Source organism: Artibeus jamaicensis, unplaced genomic scaffold (genome assembly GCF_021234435.1).
Source record: "Artibeus jamaicensis isolate MK-2021 breed Jamaican fruit bat unplaced genomic scaffold, CSHL_Jam_final contig_464, whole genome shotgun sequence".
NCBI lineage: Eukaryota > Metazoa > Chordata > Mammalia > Chiroptera > Phyllostomidae > Artibeus > Artibeus jamaicensis.
The window spans coordinates 18,561,518-18,584,775 of NW_026521842.1; the positions used below are offsets into that span (position 1 = coordinate 18,561,518).

At 51.2% G+C, this 23,258-nt stretch overlaps 4 protein-coding genes and 1 long non-coding RNA gene across 14 annotated transcripts in view; 3 read left to right on the forward strand and 2 right to left on the reverse strand.

Annotated features, from left to right (window-relative positions):
* The window catches only part of DUS2 (dihydrouridine synthase 2), a 40,801-nt gene extending 40,415 nt beyond the window's left edge, over positions 1 to 386 (reverse strand). For 2 of the 5 annotated variants that reach the window (XM_053666561.1, XM_037162565.2), the window contains exon 1: positions 283 to 386. The gene's annotated coding sequence lies outside the window, so the exon portion shown is untranslated. Of the gene's footprint in view, positions 1 to 228 lie in introns of all 5 variants that reach the window. The other 3 variants (XM_037162569.2, XM_037162568.2, XM_037162566.2) reach the window with 3 other exon arrangements.
* Positions 387 to 407: 21 nt separating this feature from the next.
* DDX28 (DEAD-box helicase 28) lies at positions 408 to 2,203 on the forward strand. Its single transcript, XM_037162564.2, has one exon. It carries the CDS (start codon positions 436 to 438, stop codon positions 2,053 to 2,055), a length of 1,620 nt encoding a protein of 539 aa, XP_037018459.2. The 5' UTR covers positions 408 to 435; the 3' UTR covers positions 2,056 to 2,203.
* Positions 2,204 to 6,141: 3,938 nt separating this feature from the next.
* On the reverse strand, positions 6,142 to 8,151 carry LOC119061955 (uncharacterized). Its single transcript, XR_005084885.2, has 3 exons — positions 8,078 to 8,151; positions 7,732 to 7,816; positions 6,142 to 6,271 (listed from the first exon to the last, which is right to left on the reverse strand). It is a non-coding gene; the product is annotated as an uncharacterized LOC119061955 (long non-coding RNA).
* Positions 7,327 to 12,994, forward strand: LOC119061953 (dipeptidase 2-like). Of its 6 annotated transcripts, none has more exons than XM_053666555.1 (12): positions 7,327 to 7,400; positions 7,905 to 7,973; positions 8,338 to 8,807; positions 9,155 to 9,281; positions 9,591 to 9,720; positions 9,810 to 9,951; positions 10,214 to 10,283; positions 10,398 to 10,574; positions 10,950 to 11,034; positions 11,661 to 11,736; positions 12,387 to 12,522; positions 12,617 to 12,994. In XM_053666555.1, exons 3-12 carry the CDS (start codon positions 8,485 to 8,487, stop codon positions 12,872 to 12,874), a joined length of 1,524 nt encoding a protein of 507 aa, XP_053522530.1. In that variant the 5' UTR covers positions 7,327 to 7,400; positions 7,905 to 7,973; positions 8,338 to 8,484; the 3' UTR covers positions 12,875 to 12,994. The 6 variants fall into 6 exon arrangements, with proteins under 6 accessions (XP_053522530.1, XP_053522528.1, XP_053522532.1 ...); XM_053666553.1 differs by having other exon boundaries at positions 8,441 to 8,807; XM_053666557.1 differs by having other exon boundaries at positions 8,764 to 8,807; positions 12,617 to 12,993.
* A 3,913-nt stretch (positions 12,995 to 16,907) lies between these two features.
* LOC119061922 (dipeptidase 3-like) lies at positions 16,908 to 21,187 on the forward strand. Its single transcript, XM_037162699.2, has 10 exons — positions 16,908 to 17,293; positions 17,622 to 17,748; positions 18,223 to 18,352; positions 18,448 to 18,589; positions 18,826 to 18,895; positions 19,002 to 19,178; positions 19,482 to 19,566; positions 20,089 to 20,164; positions 20,626 to 20,761; positions 20,856 to 21,187. The coding sequence occupies exons 1-10, from the start codon at positions 17,028 to 17,030 to the stop codon at positions 21,096 to 21,098; spliced, it is 1,452 nt and encodes a 483-aa protein (XP_037018594.2). The 5' UTR covers positions 16,908 to 17,027; the 3' UTR covers positions 21,099 to 21,187.
* The last annotated feature ends 2,071 nt before the right edge of the window (positions 21,188 to 23,258 follow it).

The following is a 23,258-nucleotide window of genomic DNA, read 5'->3' on the forward strand; positions in this document are numbered from 1 at the left end:
TTACCAGACCTTGCGCGAGGACCACATCTGTAAAAACATCGCCGCACCCTCGGAGTTTACAGTGGCAGACTAGCACTGAAAAAGCCATCATCTGGGTGGTGAGGGCGACAAAGGAGAATAGCAGGAATCGAACACCCAATTGCCAGAAGCCCTCCACCCTCCTCATCCATAAGGGCAGGGCCCCATCGCCGCTTATGGTCGGGCCCTAGTCCTGCCTCCATTGCGCACCCTTCCGCAAGGCAGGCGGTGGTCTGGACGTCGCCGACCCCTGTTCGGACTTACAGACCTCGCCGGTGCTGAATTCTACAGAACCTCCCTTCTTCCTCAAGGTTCGCCAATTCCGCGTGTCGTACTGAGCCACGCCAGCCACCGTCTGCTACGCCTTGGCGCGGCAGTGACGTCAGTGTCTTGCGCCTCTCCAGCAGCTAGGAAAACATGGCTCTAGTATGGTCGCCTCGACTTTCGTTGTTTGCAGCTCGTTTGTTTCGGGCACCTGGACGGGAACTGGCGGTTAGCGGTCCCGATGAGCCCTTACCAGTGGTGCGCATCCCACGGGCTCTACAGCGGCGGCAAGAACAGCGGCAGAGAGGGCGACGGAACTCCCTGCGGCCGGTGCTGGTGCGACCTGGTCCACTGCTGATCTCGGCGCGGCGGCCGGAGTTCAACCAGCCGGCGCGCCTCACGCTGGCTCGCTGGGAGAGCGCGCCACTCGCTTCGCGTGGCTGGAAGAATAGGCGGTCCCGCTGGGACCACTTCTCCATCGAGCGCTCACAACGTGAGACACCAGCATTGCGGAACTTATCCGAGGGCAGCTTCGCGGATCTGGGTCTGGAGCCACGCGTACTGCGTGCACTACAAGAGGTTGCTCCCGAGGTCCTTCGACCCACCACGGTGCAGTCGAGTACCATCCCCCCGTTACTTCGCGGCCGCCACGTACTTTGCGCAGCGGAAACAGGCAGTGGCAAGACTCTCAGCTACCTACTCCCTCTGCTTCAGCAGCTCTTGGGCCGGCCAAAACCAGACCCCCGCAGTATCCCAGCTCCTCGAGGCCTGGTCCTCGTGCCTTCGCGAGAATTAGCTGAACAGGTGCGGATCGTGGCCCAGCCCTTAGGCAACGCCCTGGGAATCCAGGTGCAGGAGTTAGGGGGAGGCCGTGGCATGATTAGGATTAGGCTGCAACTTTGCAGACAGCCCCTAGCTGATGTATTAGTGGCCACTCCGGGGGCTCTGTGGAAGTCTCTGAAATGTCAACTGATCAGCCTGGAGCAGCTATCCTTCTTAGTATTGGATGAGGCGGACACGCTGTTGGATGAAAGTTTCTTGGAACTCATGGACTACATCTTAGGGAAGAGCCATGTAGCAGAAGGCCCAGAGGACTTAAAAGACCCCTTTAATCCTAAAGCTCAGTTGGTACTAGTAGGGGCCACATTTCCTGAAGGTGTAGGCCAGCTGCTGAGTAAAGTCACCAGCTCAGAGTCTCTAACCACCATCACCAGCTCCAGGCTCCACTGTATCATGCCCCATGTCAAACAGACATTTATGAGGCTGAAGGGAGCGGAAAAGGTAGCTGAGTTGGTGCAGATCCTCAAGTGGCATGACAGAGCAGATAGGACTTGCTCCTCAGGAACTGTCCTGGTATTCTGTAATAGCTCTAGCACTGTGAACTGGCTAGGTTATATTCTGGATGACCACAAAATCCAACATTTAAGGTTGCAGGGCCAAATGCCAGCCTCAATGAGGGCAGGTATCTTCCAGAGCTTCCAGAAGGGCTACCGAGACATACTTCTCTGCACAGATATAGCCTCTCGGGGCCTGGACAGTACCCATGTGGAGCTAGTTGTCAATTATGATTTCCCTCTCACCCTGCAAGACTACATCCACAGAGCGGGGAGGGTGGGCCGTGTAGGGAGTGAGTTGCCAGGCACCGTCATCAGCTTTGTTACCCACCCCTGGGATGTGAGCCTGGTTCAGAAAATTGAATTGGCAGCTCGCAGGAAGAGAAGCTTTCCAGGACTGGGGTCTTCAGTGAGGGAGCCTTTGTCCCAGCTGACATGAAGGTAGTGCCATAACTGATCTTTCCCTGTGTGGTGCTGGGTGGGTGAGCACACTCACCTCCCTGCAAGTCTGGAGAGTGGCTAAGCATGACTCTTTGTAATCTTTCATGAGTAGTGAAAAATAAAGTAGACTCTGGCTGTATATTATATCATGATCTCCAACAAAAAAAAATGTTTTTCTGGGTTCTCCTAATAAGTTACCATTGGGGCAGCATTCATTGGATTAAGAAAACTCATTCCAAAATGCCACACCAAAGACAAAGACTCTTTCAACTTTTAGTTTGTAACATTTAAATTTTATTTTCTGCCCCTAAAACATTCTTTAAGCCCTCATGAGAGAGAAAGCTGATGTGACTAGCAGTAGAGAGGAGTTTTCTTCATCAGTATGTGGAAAACTTGCACACTGTTGGTGAAATTAGCCTTGGAAAGTCCTGCCAAAAGGCAGACTGACACAGAAGTACTGCCTGGTGTGCATTGCCAGTCTCTGCCTTTTTCCTCATCTGTTGGTGATGGCAGAAGAGGAGAGAGGAGTACAGTCTTGACCAAACTGGCAAATTAAGCGTATAGCATCCTCTTACTATTTCCTAGGCTCCAGGCTCTGCAGTATTATATAAGCTATGCCTGAAGTGATGAATACTTCAGTGTCAATTACAATACTCCACAAAATACTTGAAAGTACACACTGAAAAGGATCAGGTTGTAAAGATCAGAAATGGGCCCAGGGAAACCTTTGCCAAAAGAGAATATTGTACTAAATGCACAGTGAAGCCCTGTTTTTTTATTTGAAGAAACAGGCTCAGGGATATAAAAAGAACTTGCTCAGAATCACGTAGTAAATAAAAAATTATTTTAAAGAATTGCAAGGAAGAGCAACCCTTGGTGAGGATGGGGGATCTTATCTACATAAGTTTTCTGAAAATCAGTAGTAGGAAATTTGAACATGATATTAGGCAGTTTATGATATTAAAGTATTGTTGACTTTTTGAGGTGCCATAATAGCATGGTGGTGAAGTGAGTTTTCTGTACTTATATTTAGGTATAATGGGTAATACATTTCAGGTATACAATACCAAATGATTTGGTATTTGTATATATTATTAAATGATCACCACAGTGACTCTAGTTAATGTCTGTTCACCATACACAGTTACCACATTTTCTCCCAACGGTGAGATTTTTAAGATGTACTCTCTTAGCAACTTTCAGCTATACAATACATACCATTAATATAGTCACCTTGCCGTACAGTACATCCTTGTGACTTGTTTTATGAATAGAACTTTGTACATTTTTTCAGATTTTATTTACTTTTAGGGATAGAGAAGGACGGGGAGAGAAACATGCATCGGTTGCCTCTTGAACATGCCCCAACTGGGGACCAAACCTGAAACCCAGGCTTGTTTCCTGACGGGAATCAAATAGGTGACCTTTCACTCTGTGGGAGGACACCCTACCAACTAAGCCACATGGGTCAGGGTAGAAGTTTGTGCCTTTTAACCCCCTCACCCATTTCACCCATTTCCTCCCCTCTGACAACCACTAATCTGTTCTCTGTATCTATGAGGTCATTTTTGTTTTTATTTATTTAGAGTCCATATATAAATGATATTGTGGTATTTTTCTTTCTCTGCCTGACTTACATTACTTAGCATAATGCCCTCAAGATTTATCCATGTTGTCACAACTGGCAACATTTCCTTTTTATGGCTGAAAAGTACTCCATTGTGCATAGAAATACCACATTTTCTTTTTGTTAATATAAAATAATTTTATTTTTTATTGAAATATTTATTCTAATTGTTGTTCGAGTAGTTTTCTGTCTTTTACTCCCATCCCAGCCCACCCCCCCCAGTGCTCCCCACCTCCCTCCCATTTCCACCCCCCTTAGTTTTTGTCCATGTGTCCTTTATACCACATTTTCTTCATTCACTCATAAATAGGCAGATGGGTTGTTTCTATATCTTGACTATTGGAGAAAATGCTGCAGTTAACAAAGGGGTGCACATACATTTTCAAGTTAGCATTTTGTTTTCTTCATATATATACCCGAAGTGGAACTGCTGAACCATATGGTAGTTCTGTTTTTAATTTTTTGAGGAACTTCCATACTGTTTTCATAGTGGCTGCACCAATTTTCTTTTCCAACAGTGCACAGGAGTTCCCTTTTCTTCACATCTTTGCCAACTCTTGTTATTTCATCCGTTTTGTTTGTTTGTTTTTTAACAATAGGCCTTGGTTGGTGTAGCTCAGTGGATTGAGTGCCAGCTTGCAAAACAAAAAAGGTCACCAGTTCGATTCCCAGTCAGGGTGCATGCCCGGGTTACAGGTCAGGTCCCCTATTGGGGGGCGTGTGAGAGGCAGCTGATGGATGTTTCTCTCACAAGTCAATGTTTTTCTACCTCTTGTTCTCCCTGACTTCTCCTCTCTTAAAAATAAATAAATCTAAAAAAGTAATAATAGGTGTGAGGTTATAACTCACTGTGGTTTTGATTCGCACTTCATGATGATTACTAATGTTGAGAACCATTTCATTCACCTGTTGACCATCTGTATGTCTTTTTTGGAAAAATGCCTATTCAGATCCTCTACCTTGATCAAACTTAAAGTCCCTGTTAGGACCTTTTAGAGATGCAAACAAATATGGATAAAATAAATGTCTGATTTCCTTTCAAATATTCTGTAGAAGGGTATGTACATGGTATAAATGCAACAAGATTGGCTAATCAGTTGATGACCGTTGAAGCTGGGGTTCAATATACTCTCTCTACTTGTTTTATATATTTTTAAATATACCTAGTAAGTTAAAAGAAACAAAAAATACGAGTTTCTCAGGTGCAGTCTGATATTCAGCCAGATTTGGATTCAGTGAAGGCTCAGAGGTCAGCTTCACAGGGTAAACCAGCCTGTGGGCACTATGGAAACCAAGCGGAGGAGGGCTGGCTTCCTGAGTTAAAAACCAGAAGCACAGAGGGCTCCGTGGCACAGTGTGCTGTGCACAGCATGTCATTATGGAAGACAGGTCTGACGAGCCTCAGAGATGAGCAGGCTAGGTTGAGCAAAGAGATGGCAAGTTTTAACTTGAGGCTAAATGAGGAATCACATGTGCCATGAAATAAATGTTTGATTGGTCAAGAGTAGCTACCAGCACCTGGTTCCCCCACAGCCCACCCTTCTGCGTGCTTATGACAGCACATACGATAGACTTGTCCAGCCCCTTTACTGTATACCCCAGGCAAAGAGCTGGTGCCAGCTGATGATCAGTAAAGGATATCTGGACAAATGGACGTATGTAAGGTATCCAAGGCTTCTTCTGGTGAGAAAGGCAGAAGCTGGAAGTTGAGAAGTTCAAGGAATCGTTGTTTAACTTGCCCAAGAGGGCATCGTTGCCTTCTCAGCCGCCGAACTCCCCACACCTGTCCTCCCCCACAGCCAGATTCAAGGAGAGTTCTGTCCCAAGGCCAATGGACTACTCTCCCACCACTGCTGGCTTCTCCAGATGGCTTTCTTGTGTCCCATGAACTCTCACTAAAGATAGGGCCAATCCAAGCCAACCCTGCTGAGCCTGGCAGTGGTGAACAGGAATGACGGGGCATGTGCAGAAGCAGACAGGGCAGACCTCCTTACCGAGTGACCTGTGGTCATTCTCCAAAGTTGGGAGAAGCACCTGCACAGTAGGACAACAGAAGGCTAAATACATTTCTCCCCACAAACTCTCAGTTCCACTGTCCTCACTAGCTGCCCCCAAATTTAGGAATTCCCCTGCCCAGCATGATGGATTTGGATTCAGGGAAGACTCCAGACAGAGGAGTTCAGATGTCAGGAAAGGCTTCCATCAGCTTGGGCAACTGCTTTGTACCTAGAATTATCACAGAGGGAGAATAGAATTGGGGCTGGGGGGTGAGGAAACTAGTTTCAGACACCAGCTCCATCTGCCAGCTTTTGGATGAGAAAGTTAAGTTCTTCCAGCTGAGCTTCAGTGTTCTCTCCTAGAATATGAGGCTGGTCAGAACCCTACCCTGTGGGCTGTCATGGGGAAAGCATGTCAAACCTGTAGCACAGCTCCAAGCACACATCAATATTGGCTGCTCTGATGTGTCGGCATTCTTGTCATCTGCCTTTGCTCTGGGAAAGAAAGGAAGGCAGCCTCCTGAGCTCCAAGTTTACTCCTTCAGCAGATATTGGTTGAGCACCCTCTGTGTGCAGGTATAGTCCCCGTGCTGGAAAAAAAGAGGTCGTGGGCTCACTGCGTTTGCTTGCCACCTCCAGCAGGGGCAACCCCCACAGACTGCTGTCAGGAGGAAGAGGAGGAGGAGGGAGAGGTATCAGCAAAACCTGAACCTGAGCAATCCAGATGTCCCTGTTTTTAGAGAGAGTAAGTCACCAAAGACTGGATTTGGCAGAGTTCTCCATGATACGCTCCCCCTCTCTAGGCAACCGAATGTCACAATTCGGGAGTTGCTATCTGAATCCTGGAGACACTGTGGAGGGCCTCCCTGGGTCAAACTCCTATACCTGAGGGCCCTCCAACCTCCCCCTGCCCAGGTTGATAGCACTACCACAAGGATGTGGGACAGCATGCAAACCAACCTCAGAACAAGAGTTGCAAACCCTGTGGGCTTTACACCTAAGTCACAAGAATATCTGATCCCCAGAAGCAGCCCAGTCAGACATGTCAAACCTGTCAGATACCACTTGAAACTTTGCTTTGGGGACCTTATGTGCTGGATCTGCTTCGCTGACTGATCAGGAAAAGTCTGGCTGCAAGAGTACCTGAATCGTCATTCATTTCCATCAAAAAGCATGCCCTGCCCTGGCTGATGTGGCTCAGTGGATTGAGTGCTAGCCTGTGAATCAAAGGGTCGCCGGTCAGATTTTCAGTCAAGGAACATGCCTGGGTTGCAGGCCAGGTTCTGGGTGGGGAGCACCCCAAGAGGCAACCACACAATGATGTTTCTCCATCTCTCTTTCCCCCTCCCTTTCCCTCTCTAAAAATAAATTTAAAAAATAAAAAAGCAGCCCTAGGAGTGTTAGAGATCCTGGCAAGAGTGCTAGAGAGAAAGGTGGGGATTAGGGAGAAGGCTGAATGGAAATGAGATGCCTTTGTAGTTACTGCACGTCTAGCAAGATCAACAATGGCTGCCTTTTGAGGAAGGAAAATATGCAAACTGTGATAAGGCATAGCCTCCATATATGTGTGTGCATGTGTGTGGGTGGGTGTGTGGGTGGGGGTTCCTGGAAGAGACAACTAGAATGAGGGCCTGAGGCTGGGAATCGGGTGGGGCCTGTCAGGCAAGGACAGGAACTGTCTTCAACGTTTTCTGAGAGCCAGAGGAACCACAGGATAAGGTGGGTGGAGCCACAGAAAGTGCCAGGCCTTTTTCCTTAGGACCCTTATTTCTGACTTCAGCAAGGCGGAGGCTTCCTCACTGAGGTAGGAGGGATCCTGGCCAGCAGGTCAGCCCCCAGCTCTGGGAGAGATGTTGCTGGGATTGGGGGCTCTGCTGCCCTGGAAATGACTCACTTCCTTCCACTGCAATGGCCTACTATCTCCCTTTCTGCTCTGTTGAGTAAATATAATGTTCCTGACTTTCTCCAGATGCTTGCCCAGTTCACATCCCCAAAGTCCCTCTATTCAGACCTGGGGGAGGTGTAGGTGTACTGAGGAAAAAGCTCTTACCTGAGGCTGCCTGGGGAAGATGGGACAGAGGGGCTTCTGACATTTCCCGGTTCCTGGGTGGAGTCCTCAGGGCTGGACAGGCAGGCTGGGGAGTAAAGTAGGGGAAAGAGAAGGTCAGGGGGAGGGGGCCTTTCTTGAATCCAGAGTCCATAAAGTTAACCCCTCATTTCCAGAGACTATCTCCTCCCCCACACTCAACCGAGGTGACCCAGCACCGAAAAACCGGATGCCCAGAGAACACTGTGAGCACGGAGACACCGGCGCGTGGCCCTAGGGGTGCCTAGGACATACGACAGGCAGATGGGACATGATGTGGTTGGGAGAGGTCACAGGACAGAGGGCCAACCTGAGGCAGAATCATTCCAGGCGCTCTCTCTTGAGAGCAAGGCTCAGGTCGGAGGGAGAGAAACCTGTGTCTGCCCCATCAGAGCAGTGGGTGTGGGGAGATGGGCAGGATGTGGACCTTTGATGGGAGGCTAGATGGCGCAAGCGCGGAACGCCGACCGAGCCCAAGGGGGCGCCCTCTGGGCCGGAAGCAGGAGGGCGGAGCCACCCCGTAGTGGGAGCGCAGCTCAACGTAGCAGCTCTCTGCTCTCCCGTAACAAGGTCCTGTGACTTCATTCTCCTCTCGCGAGGCCACACTGTTGAGTCACCTGGGCCGACCGTTGGGACCCCTCCTCGCCTTCTACCCCTTTCCTGCGTCTCTCAGGCCCTCGAGACCAGCCCCTGCCTGCCTGCTCAGACCTGCGCAGCATGCGGCCCGCGGGCCTCGAGTGTCCCCACATGCTCGGCCAGAGGCCTCTGCTGCATCTACTGTTCCTGCTGTCGCTGCTGCGGCAGCAGACAGTAACCTGCGCCCAGACCACGCTGGGCACCCCCAGCGCCCCAACGGTGCTGGACACCCCTAGCACCCCACCCACACCTGGCACTCCCAGTGCCCCGACTAGGCCAGGAGCCCCTAGCGACTCTACTGCGACAGGCACCCTTAGTGCCCCGACCACGCCGGGAACCCCTAACACTCAGAATCTGCAGGATCGTGCTCGGACCTTGATGCGAGACTTCCCACTGGTGGACGGGTGCGTGAGTGCGGTGGGGGTTGGGGGGAGCTGTGGAGGCCTGGCTCACCCCTGGGCCGGGGAGGGGGTCCAGAGCATGCAGCACTAGTGAGGAGGTTCCTTCACACTGGCCCTCGATGCCCTTTTTCATTATCCATAAAAGCCCTTTCACCTCCTGTGTCACCTTCTCCCTAGTGGGAATGCCTTAGCCCAGGCCTCAGAGGGTCCTAGTATACCAGTCTGTGTGACAGTGTGGGGTGGGAATGCCTGGGCCAGCCCAGGCAGAGCAACACGTCTGGGCTTATCCCCAGGCCTGAAGGAGTCCACCCATTTGCTCCTGGCCTGACCTTTCCTTGACCTCCTTCTAGCCACAACGACATGCCCCTGGTCCTGAGGCAGTTTTACCACAACCAGCTACAGGATGTTAACCTGCACAATTTCAGCCATGGCCAGACCAGCCTGGACAGGCTTAGAGATGGTCTCGTGGGTGCACAGGTATGGGGCAGGGACACATAAGGTGCCACTGGCTGCTTAGGAATATGAGAGAATTTGGGCCCTAGAGATCATGATATGTTAGTTACATGGGAACTCAGTTACCATAGCGACCCAAAAAGTGCCATGGGATGGATGCTGGGAGCTGCAGGGGCCATGGTGAACCAGCTTGGTGCATATCCCAGTACCGTGGAACAAGCAGGTCATTACATATGACCCCTGGGTCCACCAAGTGCTGTGTGGGCCGTGGAGGCTATAAAAGGAGGAACTCCAAAGAAGCCCCCACCCAAGCCAATCCCTGGGTTTCCCCAGTTCTGGTCAGCCTACGTCCCATGCCAGACACAGGAACGGGATGCCCTGCGCCTCACCCTGGAGCAGATTGACCTCATCCACCGTATGTGTGCCTCCTATCCTGAACTGGAGCTTGTGACCTCAGTGAAAGGTAGGCAGGCAGGCTGGTGGGGCAGCGTTAGGTACTTGACTTTGCTACCCCAGCCCCTGAAAGTGACCACCTGACCTACTTGCCCACAGCTCTGAACAGTACCCGGAAGTTGGCTTGCCTCATTGGTGTGGAGGGCGGCCACTCACTGGACAATAGCCTCTCCATCTTGCGTACCTTCTATGTGCTGGGTGTGCGATACTTGACGCTCACCCACACCTGCAACACACCCTGGTGAGCACAATGCAGCACTGGGACCCAGACCACACTTGACCCCTGGGATCTGGCACTGACCCTGAAGTGGGGAGGGGAGCTGGGTAAACTGAGCAAGACTGGATCCACTGGACCCAAGCAGAGTTCTCCTACTGCCAGACAGCCCAGCTTGGGTTCCTGCTCTTGCTCTAAGGGGGTATAGGGATAGAGGGTTCAGCAGGGCATCAGGCTCCTGTGGCCAAGTTGTGGCCACCAGTCAGACTGCCTTCTGGCCATCTTGCAGGGCAGAGAGCTCAGCTAAGGGCATCCACCACTTCTACAACAATGTCAGCGGGCTGACCAGTTTTGGTGAGGTGAGAGCCCTAGTTTCATACCCTCCCCACGTGCATGTACATATCCCACCTCTTCCATGCAAATAATCACACATACATGTACACCCCTAATGCCTCCTCAACCTGTCCCTGCAGAAGGTGGTGATGGAAATGAACCGCCTGGGCATGATGGTAGACTTGTCCCATGTCTCAGACGCCGTGGCACGACGGGCCCTGGAAGTGTCACAGGCACCTGTGATCTTCTCCCACTCAGCTGCCCGGCAGGTGTGCGACAATGCACGGAATGTTCCTGATGATATCCTGCAGCTTCTGGTGAGAGACTGCCCTGGCCCTTGAACCTAAGGCAAGAGGTTTGAACAAAGAGTCCTTGAACATGAGCCCCAGCTCCTTCAATTCCCTCAAACCCTGTGCCCCACAAATTCCCAGTCCGTAGCCCTGAAATCTTGAACCCAAGTGAGGGTTCTAGGCAGTAAATACTCCTCTAAATGTTCAAACCCAGGGCCAAGACACCACCCAAACCAGGGCTGAGACTCCTCCATTCACAAAACCAGGGAGATGAAGTCTCCTCTGACCTCAAAGCCAGGGCTGAACACCTTCCTCACAGGGGCCCAGTGGGTGAACAGGCAGGTGCTTGTGCTGGGTGCGGGGGGGAGGCCAAGCTGAGAGTCCACTTGTCCACCCATGCAGAAGAAGAATGGTGGCATCGTGATGGTGTCCTTGTCTGTGGGGGTGCTGCAGTGCAACCCGTTAGCCAACGTGTCCACTGTGGCAGGTAAGCCCACCCTGAGCAGCTCTGATTTGGACGTGAAGCTTTGGAGGGGGACCTCAGAGCAACCAACACATTTGACCCACCCATTGGCAGTAAGCAAAACCCCCCAAACAGACAGCACACAGTACCTTGCTACCATGTAGAACTGGAGCCACAGAGGGGATAGTGCAGTACCGGTGAGTATAAGCAGTTGGACATAAAGCCTGGGCGCCTCTGTAGGGGCTTCCAAAGTGCCCTGTTCCTGCCTCTGGCCAAGGGACTGGGAAGCCCCTTGGGTCTCTGTGATCTTTGTCCATTGTGCTCTTTGTCCCTCTCTCCTCTTCCACACGAATGGAAGGGAGCACTCACGGGTTCTCAAGGAGACTTCAGGCGAGGTGAATCCTGATGTGAAATGGCCCAAACTGGTGGCTCCGGGATCTACTCCAGATGTGAAGTCCAGTCTAGAGCCAGCTGGGATCACATCAAGTCAAACCTCAGGGCTCTCAAGTTGGTACACCGGGCACCAGGCCATGAAGTAATTGGCCTGCATGGCCTACGGCTACAAGAAGGGGAATCACCAGAGTCCAGTCCCCACTCCCCAGCCCAGCCCAGCCCTGGAAGCCCTGCATTGTTGACTCTCCGTCCCCTAGATCACTTCGACCACATCAGGACAGTCATTGGGTCCAAGTCCATCGGTGTTGGCGGAGATTATGATGGGACCAGCCGGTGAGTGCTCGCCTGTGGCTGTGCAGCAGTGGGGCCTTCACAGTCTCCATGCCCAACATAGCATGGTCCTCCCGGCCTTTAGACCTTGACCGCAGCCTCAGGTCTGCTGGCCCACCTGGCATCTTCCCACCCAGTGTCTGTGTCCTGGGCCCTCCTGTCTGTCTGTGGTCCATTAGCCACACTCTTAAGTCATCATATTTGGCTGAGCCACCAGGCAGGGCTCTTTTGCCCAGCATGTACACCCATCCCAAGTGGGTGCCGGCAGACACACTGCCTCTGGGCAGACTTTTAGCAACATCTGGTACGGGCATAGCATTTTTTCTGCTTGCAGTTGGGTCTGTGCCTGTAAAGGTTCAACCCAATTCTCAAAAAGCTTTTCTTCTTTTTATATATAGAGAAGAAATTTGCATTCAGTGAAAGGCATAGATCTTAATAATTCAATTGAAATGAGTTTTGATGAGTGTTCAAGGAGGTCTTGGTTCTGAAAGATGAACCGCAGAGGTGAATCATTTACTCTCTCCCAGTCTCCATTTCCCATATCTGACCAGGGCTGGGGTTCAGAGGACCTTGGACACATAGAGCTGTAGTCCTAAGTCAGGATCAGGGAACAGGTCTGAGGTCCAACAGCTGGCTGCCTGGCGGCCATACAGTTTCCCTCAGGGGCTGGAAGACGTGTCCACATACCCAGTACTGATAGAGGAGTTGCTGAGACGGGGCTGGAGTGAGGAGGAGCTCCAGGGCGTCCTTCGAGGAAACCTGTTGAGGGTCTTCACACGAGTGGAACAGGTATGCTGAGCTGGGCAAAAGAGTCACTCGGGCGTCCAAGCAGGTGTGTCAGGGGAAACTGTGGGAGCTGCTGACCACCAATTGCTGCTTCCAGGTGCGGGAGGAAAAGAAGGGGCAGAGGCCCTTAGAGGATGAATTCCCGGCTGAGCAGCTGGACAGCCCTTGCCGCTCCGTCCTCCCAAGGCCACCTCAGAGACAGAAAGAGATGGCTCCAGACCAGAAAGTAACCGAGACTCAAATGCATTGGATGCCCGACTTGTCACCTAAGAAGTCGTTCTCAAATTCATCCCCCAACATGCTCCCAAGCCTCACAATTATTGCCGCCTTCCCAGTCATCATTCTGTGGCTCTGATGACCCAGTTAATCCTGTCAGATGTCACTTGGGTAGCTGTGGACACCTCACAAAGTTCCCCCTTCGTGCAGGCACAAGTATTTCCTGAAAATAAATATTTTAGACTGGAACCAGGCGCGAGTGTCTTTCTCTGTGATGGGTCTGACAGTGCAGGCTCCCAGTGCTGCCGGTTGGTGGGGCCCTGCAGGTCAGCCACCAGGAAGACCTGTTAATAGTGGCCTGGAGAAACCCACGTGGTGGGCTCAGCAATGGAGGAAGACATGAGTGACTCTGGCTGCAAGAGGGTGGACCCTACTCTGGGTACTCTGAGTAGCTCCTCCCAGTCCCCATTCTGACCCACTGATCATCACCTGAGGATCCTTCAGGGAATTCCAGTTCACATTCCCAAGTAGGGAACCTGCCTGGATGACAAATGACCTTTCTTCCTATTTGGACAGAGCCCAGCATGTCAGGCCACCTATGGGCCATGGGCCTCCAATGGCTGTACTGCCCTGGATATAGGCCCACCTGTCCCTAGCTCGCCAGGGACTTCCTCTCTGAGAGTCACAGGCTACTTAAAGACAACCACCCCATCTTACCCCCAGGCCATTAATAGTAATAGCAACTACATTGATCGCCAAAATTAAGAGTTAATAATCAGCCCTGGCTAGTGTGGCTCAGTGGATTGAATGCCAGCCTGCAAACGAAAGGGTCGCTGGTTCAATTCTCAGTGTAGTAAACATGCCAGAGTTGCAGGCCAGGTCCCCAGTAGGGGGTACATGAGAGGCAACTACACATTGATGTTTCTCTCCTCTTCCTTCCCCTCTCTAAAAGTAAATCTTCTACATAACAGTTAATTGCATCTAATAATAATAAACATAATTGATAATGGCTAATAAAGATAAATACTAATAGTCATAAAAGTAGTCATTTTTTAAATCATTTGAACAATACAACTGAATTTTCAATAGAAATAATGAAAATATATACACAGTGGAATATCTTTAACTTCATGAATGAAAGTAACTATAGCATCATAGTGGCATCTTATAAAAGAAGTTACAGTAAACGGCAGTTATTTAGAAATTACTTGGTCAAGAGAAATTGTCAAATGTGCACTCTCTCAACAGAATATGAACTAAGCAAAGAAGTAGGTTTTAAAAATATTTTTCATGAGTTTGCTTCCATTAAAGCCAGGATAGTAAAATTATAATTCTGGTTGGATATACATAAAATTATAGAAATGTGAAATATTGTCGTGAGTTTTAGTACACCTATTTTCCAGCTCTGTAATATTTTTCAACTATTTTAATGTTCTGGAGAGGTTACCATTAAAAAATACCTTAAAATGTACATCAAGGAACATTTCCCTCTTCCCCCAGGCTCCCAGTTGGCTGGGCTCTGTACCGGTTCTCAGAAAGTTGTAGTAGTGCTTTCCATTCATTTCACCTGCTCTCTCCTTTCTTGACTCCTTTTGAAGCAATTGAATAGCACTCTGAAGTCACCTTAGTCTCATTTAAGATCCTCCCAACCATAGCTGATCCAGCTCCGGGTCCACTTAGGAAGAAATGGGAAGGTATAGGGTGGGGCAGCGGGGGGGGGGGGGGGTCAAACTCATTTTCACCGGGGGCCACATCAGCCTCCCAGTTGCCTTCAAAGGGCCAAATGTAATTTCAGGACTGTATAAATGTAACTACTCCTTAATGTTAAGCGAGAGCTCAGCACTGCAGCTGGGTAGACACAAGGTGCCCAGCTGGATGAAACAAAGTGGAAGGCCAGATTCTGCCCACGGGCCTTGTGTTTGCCACCTGTGGTGTAGGGGTTACTAGAAGACAGAAGCTTAGTGGAGGGCCTTGTGTTGCTGGAGCTCAGTCCTCTGAGAGGAGGCTGAGGCCGATGAGGACTCTGGTGGTGCAGGTGTTCTAAATGGGCGTGGCAAGGCTGCTGTGCACTGGCCACAAGTCGGAGACCATAGCCATAGCCGGCAGTGGCTGGAACCGCACTGACACGAACAAGAAAAGCATTTCTCTTTCCTCCCCCTGAGTTTAAGCTTCCTGCCAGCCCCAGCCTTACAGAGCAGAGAACAGCAGGCTGGACCTGGGTTGAGAAACAATTGTTACTAACCGGGACTGCTGCAGGTCTGATTTGCTCTTTGGAGTTTCACCTCAAGAGTGCCCATCGTGGCTCCCCTTACCTTGGGCTCTGGATGCTAATCTGTCTTCTTGGCCCCACGGTGCAGCTAGTGGAAGAAACAGCCCAAAGGCTAGACGCATCTCTGGGTTTCCACACTCCCTGGGTCCTTGACAAGCAATTTTTCAATATCTTGTTCACTGATGTCATCAAGAAGACCCTTTTTATATTTTGCCCATCTTTTGTAGTTGTTGTCAAAAGGAGTGTAACTTTGATTTACTTAGTCAACCAAGACCAGACATTTAGAATTGCTTATGTCTGGAAAACATTTTAAAATTTTACTGTAAACATTATGCCCTTACCTTTCATCTAGACTAATATAGGAAACAGCTGCATGTGCAGTGCTTTTGCATTTCTAGGAAATTATCAGCAAAGTTATCATCATGTTTAATATCACTTAGTCAAAGACTTCCACGGAAGTCAGCTAAGGTGCATAAGAGGCCAGAATAAACATTTATTTCCCCTGCTCTCCCCCCACCCTCTGCCTGAGAGAGCTGAAGCTGGAGTAGCTGTGTCAGACTCAGTCCTCAACACCAAGGCATGCAGAGGGGGCAGCAATGCACAGGAGCAGCAGTCACCAGAGGCCGAGGTCCTTCTCCTGGTGTCCAGAGGGGAGGCCCACCTATCAGGGAGCCAGCTGGGAGAACAGGGGACAGGCACAGATGTAAACGGGGGGACAACTCATTTCAGTCTGCATTGTTGGCCCCTCAGCCTGTTAGGATCTGGTGCAGGGTCAGATGCCAACCAGGTGCAGTTCTGAGATCAATTCCCCCTAAATTGGGGTTTTGTCTGCAGAAAATAATAAATTATATCGTTCAGGACTATGGCCAGCCTGGAAACCACCTTGTCTCAAAGGAGGATTTCTGCCCCAAGTGAGGCCATGTGTCAAACCTAACACCCTCCCCAGACCCCAGGGTCTTCCAGTTCCTCCTCCACAGCATAGTCACCCTGCCCACTCACCTCGGCCACTGGCCACCCTGGGATGCCCTCTCCGCTCCCCTGGCCTGATCCAGGCCCCTTCCTTCCAACACTCAGCCATGCTCTGGTGCCTCCCCTACCTAATGTCTTCCCACCCTGGCCAGCCTTCACCATCACTACCAACAGATTCCCTCAGCCAGGATAACTGTATCACAGAGAGAGACCCCCTTCCCAAGATGGCTTGGCTATATTAACTGTTTAGTATGCATACTCCTCTAGAGTCTCTCTCTTTTTTAAAGTATTTATTTATCTTTAGAGGGGAAGGGAAGAAGAGAGAGAGAAAAACATCAATGTTGCCTTTTGTGCATCCCCTGCTGGGAACTGGCCTGCAACCCAGGCATGTGCCCTGACTGGGAACCAAACTGTGATTGTCTGGTTCGCAGGCCTGTGCTCAATCCACTGAGCTACACCAGCCAGGGCTCTCTCCTCTCTTTTTTTTTTTTTTGCATGTATATTAACATGCACGGAAGCAAAGTGGTCTCCCACAAATACTGTTTCTAAATTTCATTTTTATTACACATACAGGGAATCTTTTTTCTGTCAAACAGATCTACCAGTAATTCACTCTTCTGAAGTGGAGCTTAGAATTTCATGGAAGAGTTGACCTGTGAGGCACATCCCTGCAACTAAAATTCCGCTTGTCTGATTATGGGTGAGATTAGGGACACTCCTGGGCTCCAGTTCCCCCACAGGCCCACTCCTTTAGTCTGTCTGTCGGTCTGGACGAGGAGTGGGGCGGAGGGATCCCGTGCAGATGGAGCCCAAGATGCATCGCCAGAGGGCGCTCGCGGCGGAGGCCGGCCTGGCCCACTGGGGAGCTCTCCACTAGAGGGCAGGTGGCCCGTACCGCCCCCTGGCGGCCACACAGTGCTGCGGTGTTGTGACTCTCCCGGAGTCTTTCCAGAGTCTTGACTCTCCTCACGAGGCCGCGCCACTGAGGCACCTAAATCAACAACGGTCAGGACCCCACTCTCGCCCTCTGCCCGCCTGCCAGGACCCATGCAACATGCTGCCCGCAGGCCTCGAGTGTTCCCACGTGCTCGGCCGGCAGCATCTGCTGCGCCTGCTGTTCTTGCTGTTTCTGCTGTCACAGCCAGTAACCCGCGCCCAGACCAAGCCGGTTGCACCCAGTGCCCCAGCAGCGCTGGGAACCGCCAGCGACATGACCACATCCAGTGTCTCGAGTGTCCCAACCCCGCCAGGACCCCCCAGAGCCCAGAGACTGCAGGAGCACGCACGGGCCTTGATGCGGAACTTCCCACTAGTGGATGGGTGAGTAGATGTGGGGTGGAGACCAGTGGTGGCTGCCGTCCACCCCTAGGGAGGGGAGGGGTCCTGAGCATGCAGAGCTAGTGAGGAGGCTCCCTCACACCGCCCCTGGATACCCTCCCCCGTCATTCATGGGCCTCTTTGCCCCGTTACCCCATTTCTGGTGGCACCACCCCCCAAGTTGGACCTCCAGAGGTCTCTGTACTGTCTGTGTGAGGTGGGAAGGTGAAGTGGGACAGGACAGTGGGAGAGAACAGGCCCAGGCATGTCGCCACGTCCTGACTGACCTGGAACCCATGTCCCTACTCTAACCTTGCCTTGGTGCCCCCAGCCACAACCATCTGCCCCGGGTCCTGAGAGAACGTTTTCAGAACAGACTACAAAACGTTAACCTGCGCAACTTCAGTCACAGCCAGACCAACCTGGACAAGCTTAGGGATGGCCTCGTGGGAGCCCAGGTAACACAGGGAAACACAGGGTGCCACGGCATGACTTCTGGGGTCCGTGGGGGCCACAGAAACCTGGGTAGGCAGTCCTCTATCACAGGACATACAGCGTGTCATCATATGGCTGCTGTGAAGTTTGGGAGCATTGGAGGCTAAGACAAGTGGCCAAGTGGGTTCCTAGGTTCTGTGGAGACACAGTGAAAGTGACCAGAAAATCCCTGGTTATTGTGGGCGGTGCCGGAACCACAAAGGACATGGTGGATTGGCCCTGAGGCATTCACACAGCACACACAAAACAGCAGGCCACGGTGGTGTGTCACAAGTCCACAGTTTGGCTGCTGACAGCAAGCTGGATAGTCATTAAGGTGCCACTGGGTCGTGCGGTGCTTCACTTGGGCTGCTGACGCAAATGAGTACTGTGGGGGCTGAGAAGGAGTGCCAGGCCAAGGTCTGGTCTCATTCTGGACCCCTGGGCCCTACTCCTAGTTCTGGTCAGCCTACACACCTTGCCAGACCCAGGACCAGGATGCTGTGCGCCTCACGCTGGAGCAAATCGATCTCATTCATCGCATGTGTGCTTCCTACACTGAACTGGAGCTTGTGACCTCAGCTGAAGGTGGGCTGTCGAATGGGAGAATAGTGGGGCTTTGGGGCTTACTCTGGTGCTTCTGGCTTTGGTCCCTGACTACTTGATTATCTACCCTGTTCTAGGTCTGAACAGCACTCAGAAGCTGGCCTGCCTCATCGGCGTGGAAGGTGGTCACTCACTGGACAGCAGTTTCTCTGTACTGAGGAGTTTTTATCTGCTGGGAGTGCGCTACCTGACCCTCACCTTCACCTGCAGCACACCCTGGTGAGCATAGTGGAATGATGGATGGCTTGGCAGGGAAACTGCCAGAGAGGTGAGGACAGAGGGGTCCAGAGAGGGAGGCTGGACTGCCACAGGTCACTCACACTCCCGGACAGCAGCTAGCCTTGGTCTTTACCCTGTTCTGGAGGTGGGATGGATGAACAGAGACTGCAGGGTCCCCAAGCTCTAATGGCCAAGATATGGCCCATGAGATTGCCCTCCTCTTGCTTGTTTTGCAGGGCAGACAGTTCCACCAAGTTTAAGCACCACTTCTACACCAACGTCAGTGGGTTGACAAGCTTTGGTGAGGTGAGGCCTCCTGTTCTCTACCCTAACCCACTCCTTCCTTACAGATGCATGCACATATGTGCATCCCTGACACACACACACCCAAACTAAAAAACCGTCCCTGCAGAAGGTGGTAGGGGAAATGAACCGCCTGGGCATGATGGTGGATTTGTCCCACGCGTCGGACACCGTGGTGCAACAAGTGCTGAAGGTATCGAGGGCTCCTGTGATCTTCTCCCACTCAGCTGCCAAGGCTGTGTGCGACAGTTTGCTGAATGTTCCCGATGACATCTTGCAACTTCTGGTGAGTGACTGCCTCAGCCCTCAAACCCAGGGCCAAGCATGCTTCACAGAAAGATTCCTGACCCTGATCAAAGCTACCAGCCCCAACCTCACTTTCAGACCCAAACAAAGTTCATCCTCCCCATCTCGGAAACTCAAGTCCAGTCAGTTCCACCCAGGAGCCCACAGACCCACAAGAGGTGAGGTGTTTTCCAACCCCTTAGGCCGGCACTCAGCACTGTCCTACCTGGACCCCTAGGGCACAAGGAGGCAGGCTGTTAGACCAGAAGGGCCAAACTAAGTATCCATTTGTTTATCACTGCAGAAGAAGAATGGTGGCATTGTGATGGTGACGCTGTCCATGGGGATTTTACAGTGTAACCTGTTTGCTAATGTGTCCACTGTGGCAGGTGAGCCCCACCTCAATTCCTTGGGCAGTTCTAGCTTGGGCCTGTGACCATCAGGGCTCAGGACAGCTCCACCTGTCTAGCACCCCTGTTAGGTAATGAACAGGCTTCCCAACAACCCAGGGGAGTAGACACAGCTCTTCACTGCCTGCCAGGTCTGGACCCACAGTCAATACTGATGGGGCTGGACAGGCAGCTGCCTCTGTCTCTGAATCTCATTTTCACTCCCACCCCTCTGGACAGGACAGGAAGGCCCCCAACCAGGCTCCCAAGGAACCCAGAGGCAGGGTGGCTCCTGGGCAGGAAAAGGTCCAAAGGGGTGGCTCTGAGATTCACTCTAGGTCCAGTGTCCAGCCTGTAGCCACTTCAGAACTCACAACTGGCCAGGAGCTCTCTGGAGTCAGCTGCCAGGGCCTGGAGTACTGTGAGCAGGGAACCAGCCAAGGTTGAGCTTCCCCAGACCAGGACTGGTCACAGGGCCACACTCCAGTCCAGTGCTGCCCACCATGAACCTCCCCTCTCTAGATCACTTCGACCACATCAGGGCAGTCATTGGATCTGAGTTCATCGGGATTGGCGGAAATTATGACGGGTCTGGCCGGTGAGTGGTTTTCCTTGGGGCTTTTCTCAGGAGCTATAACTCCCCACCTTTCAGTCCTCCCATCCTTCAAGCCTCAATCACAGCCTCTTGCCTTCCAGCCAACCTAACATTTCCCCAATCCCGGGGCCTGTTTCCTGGGCTCTCCCCATCCCTTCTTTGGCGCGCTGGACCCATTGCCATTCCAGGTCCTCACCCTGGTTAAGTAATCCCCTCCCCAAGGCAGAGCTCATCTGTCCTGCACAAGCTCCACTCCCAGCCCAGCAGGTCTGTTGTGGGCTGATCATCTGCTCAGTGGGCAGATGCTACAGAAACCCAGTCTTCAAGGAGCTTCCTAAACTGCATTTAGTAGCCTGAAGAACATGGCCTTTAATTTCCCATAAGTCACTGGGGCTACTGGGACAGAGGCCCAAGATCAGGATCAGGGCCCAGATCCCACAGCTGGATGGCTGGTGGCTACACAGGTTCCCTCTGGAGCTAGAGGATGTATCCACATACCCGGTTCTGATAGAAGAGTTACTGAGTCGGGGCTGGAGTGAAGAAGAGCTTCAGGGTGTCCTTCGAGGAAATCTGCTGCGGGTCTTCAGACAAGTGGAACAGGTATTACACTCGGCTGGGCCAAAGGATTCTTCAGTGGTTTGAGCAAGGGAGGGGTGCTCTGGGGGAGCCACTGACTGATGACTCCCACCCGCAGGTGAGAGATGAAAGCAGTGGTCAGAGCCCTGCAGAGGATGAGTTTCCAGACAGGCAGGTGGGCAGGTCCTGCCACTCCCATCTTCTGTCTCAGTGTCAGCGTGAATACCCCGCCGCACACCTGGAGGTGACCAAGAAGCCAACCAGTCATATTCTCCAGAGACCCTCAAAAGCCTCCCCACACCCTGGCCTAGCCTTCATGGCTACTGCCACCTTCTCAATCCTCATCTCGTGGCTCTGGTGACCTGGTCAGTTCCCCAAAGGTCACCTTAGCAAAGTCTCACAAGGTCCCGCTCCTAGTCAGCTGGGCACAAGCATATGCTGAGAATAAAGATTTTGAGCATGAAACCAGGTGTGAGTGTCCTTCCTCTTTGGGTGGCTGATGGGTGGGATCCAGGAGGCTCTTGGGTGGCAAGGAGCCTCGTGGAGCAGCTCCAGCTGCTCAAGGTGAGTGGTTCCCAGTGCCCTCCCAGCTTTGTCTCATCTCAGAAGGCAGAGGCACCTTACCACGTTCTATGCCGAAAGCCCACAGAACACCAATGAATCAAATCCAGAGTTGACCCCATCATGGAGTGTGATGATGCATCCCCACTCTCTCTCTCTGAAAGGTTTAAGTTTGTTTTTTCAAGAAGCTGGTGCCATTTATAGAATAAATAGTAATTTGTTTGGAAATACTGAGAGAAAGTGTGTAAAGATTTTAGATTTTTCAGATAAGGTCCTCTGGGGGGGTTTTTGTTGTTGTTAAACTGATTTTTTAGTGGAAGGGGAAAATCAAGTCTTAAAAACAATTTTTAAAAAACTTAAAAAAGAAAAAGAAACTAGTGCCAACTGCTCGGCTTCCTACAGACCCTCTGTCTTTGGCCACTTTCCTCTCCCGATGCACAAGGGTGGGCCCCAGCCAGACCTAAGTTCCTTCCAGGGGAACTGGAAATCAAGAGAAAGACTATAATGCCACTGTATGTTATAAATCGTGTCCATATATGTGCGGGTCTGTTTGCAAATGCTGTTCCATTCATTTGGATTATTTGTTTATCATAGTATCAATACCAAAATGTATTAATTATAGCAACTTTCAAACAAATCTTGATATCTAGTAGAATGAGTCTTCCCACTTTAATAGTATTATATCAGTCAGTATTTGATCAGCTAAGTAGATCCCTTATGAATAATATGAATAATATAAAATGAGAAACTTATCATAGGGATTAGACCTTATCCCTATGCACATGGGATAAGTGCATCCCTTATGCACATGTAGGAAACATGGGAAAATCTATGCAAAGCTGTTTGCTACGTGTGCATCTGGAGCTGGGTCCTAGGTCTGTACAGGTGAACCCCGCCAAAAGTGAGGAAGGAAAGACGGATGTGAGGTGAGGAGAACAAGGATGAACTCATAAAAGCTCACTGCAACAACTGGATATCCAGTTGGGGAAAAGAAAGAGGATATTGGCCCTGACTGGTGTGGCTCGGTTGACTGGGTATCATCCCGCAAAGCAGAAGTCCCTGGTCAGGGAACATACCTGGTTTGTGGGTTCAGTCCCTGGTCGGGTCGCATATGAGAGGCAACTGACCCATGCTTCTCTCTCACATCAATGTTTCTCTCCCTCCTTTTCTTCCTTATCTAAAAATAAATACATAAAATCTTAAAAAAAAAAAAAAGAATATTGAAGGACTTCCGGCTAAGATGGAGGCATAGGTAGACACATTGTGCCTCCTCGCACAACCAAAAGGACAACAATTTAAAAACAAAAACCAGCCCTGGCTGGTGTGGCTGATTGGATTGAATGCAAGCCTGCAAATCAAAGGGTTGCCAGTTCCGTTCCCAGTCAGGACACATGCCTGGGTTGTGGGCCAGGCCCCCCGTGGGGGGGCATGTGAGAGGCGGCCACACATCAGTGTTTCTCTCCCTCTTTCCCCTCCCTTCCCTTCTGTCTAAAAATAAATAAATAAAATCTTAAAAAAAAAAAACCCGAACCCCAGAACTGACAGAAAATCGAACTGTATGGAAGTCCGACAACCAAGGAGTTAAAGAAGAAACATTCATCCAGACCTGTAGGAGGGGCCGAGTCGGGCATCCGGGATGGAGAAGACTCATGGCAAAGTGGCGGCTGGTGGACCCAACAAGGTAGTGGATTGTGGAGGGGCGCAGCACACAAGGTGGCGGGCAGATCAGGTGGTCCCACATTCGCACACAAATAAACTAAGCACAACTGGGGAGCGGGACAGACTGAGCAACCCAGGGTCCCAGCTCGGGGAAATAAAGCCTCAAAACTCCGATTGAAAACACCTGTGGGGGTTGAGGTGCAGGGAGAGACTCTCAGCCTCACAGGAGAGTTCATTGGAGAGACCCACAGGGTCCTAGAATGTACACAAGCCCACTCACCGGGGATTAGCACCAGAAGGG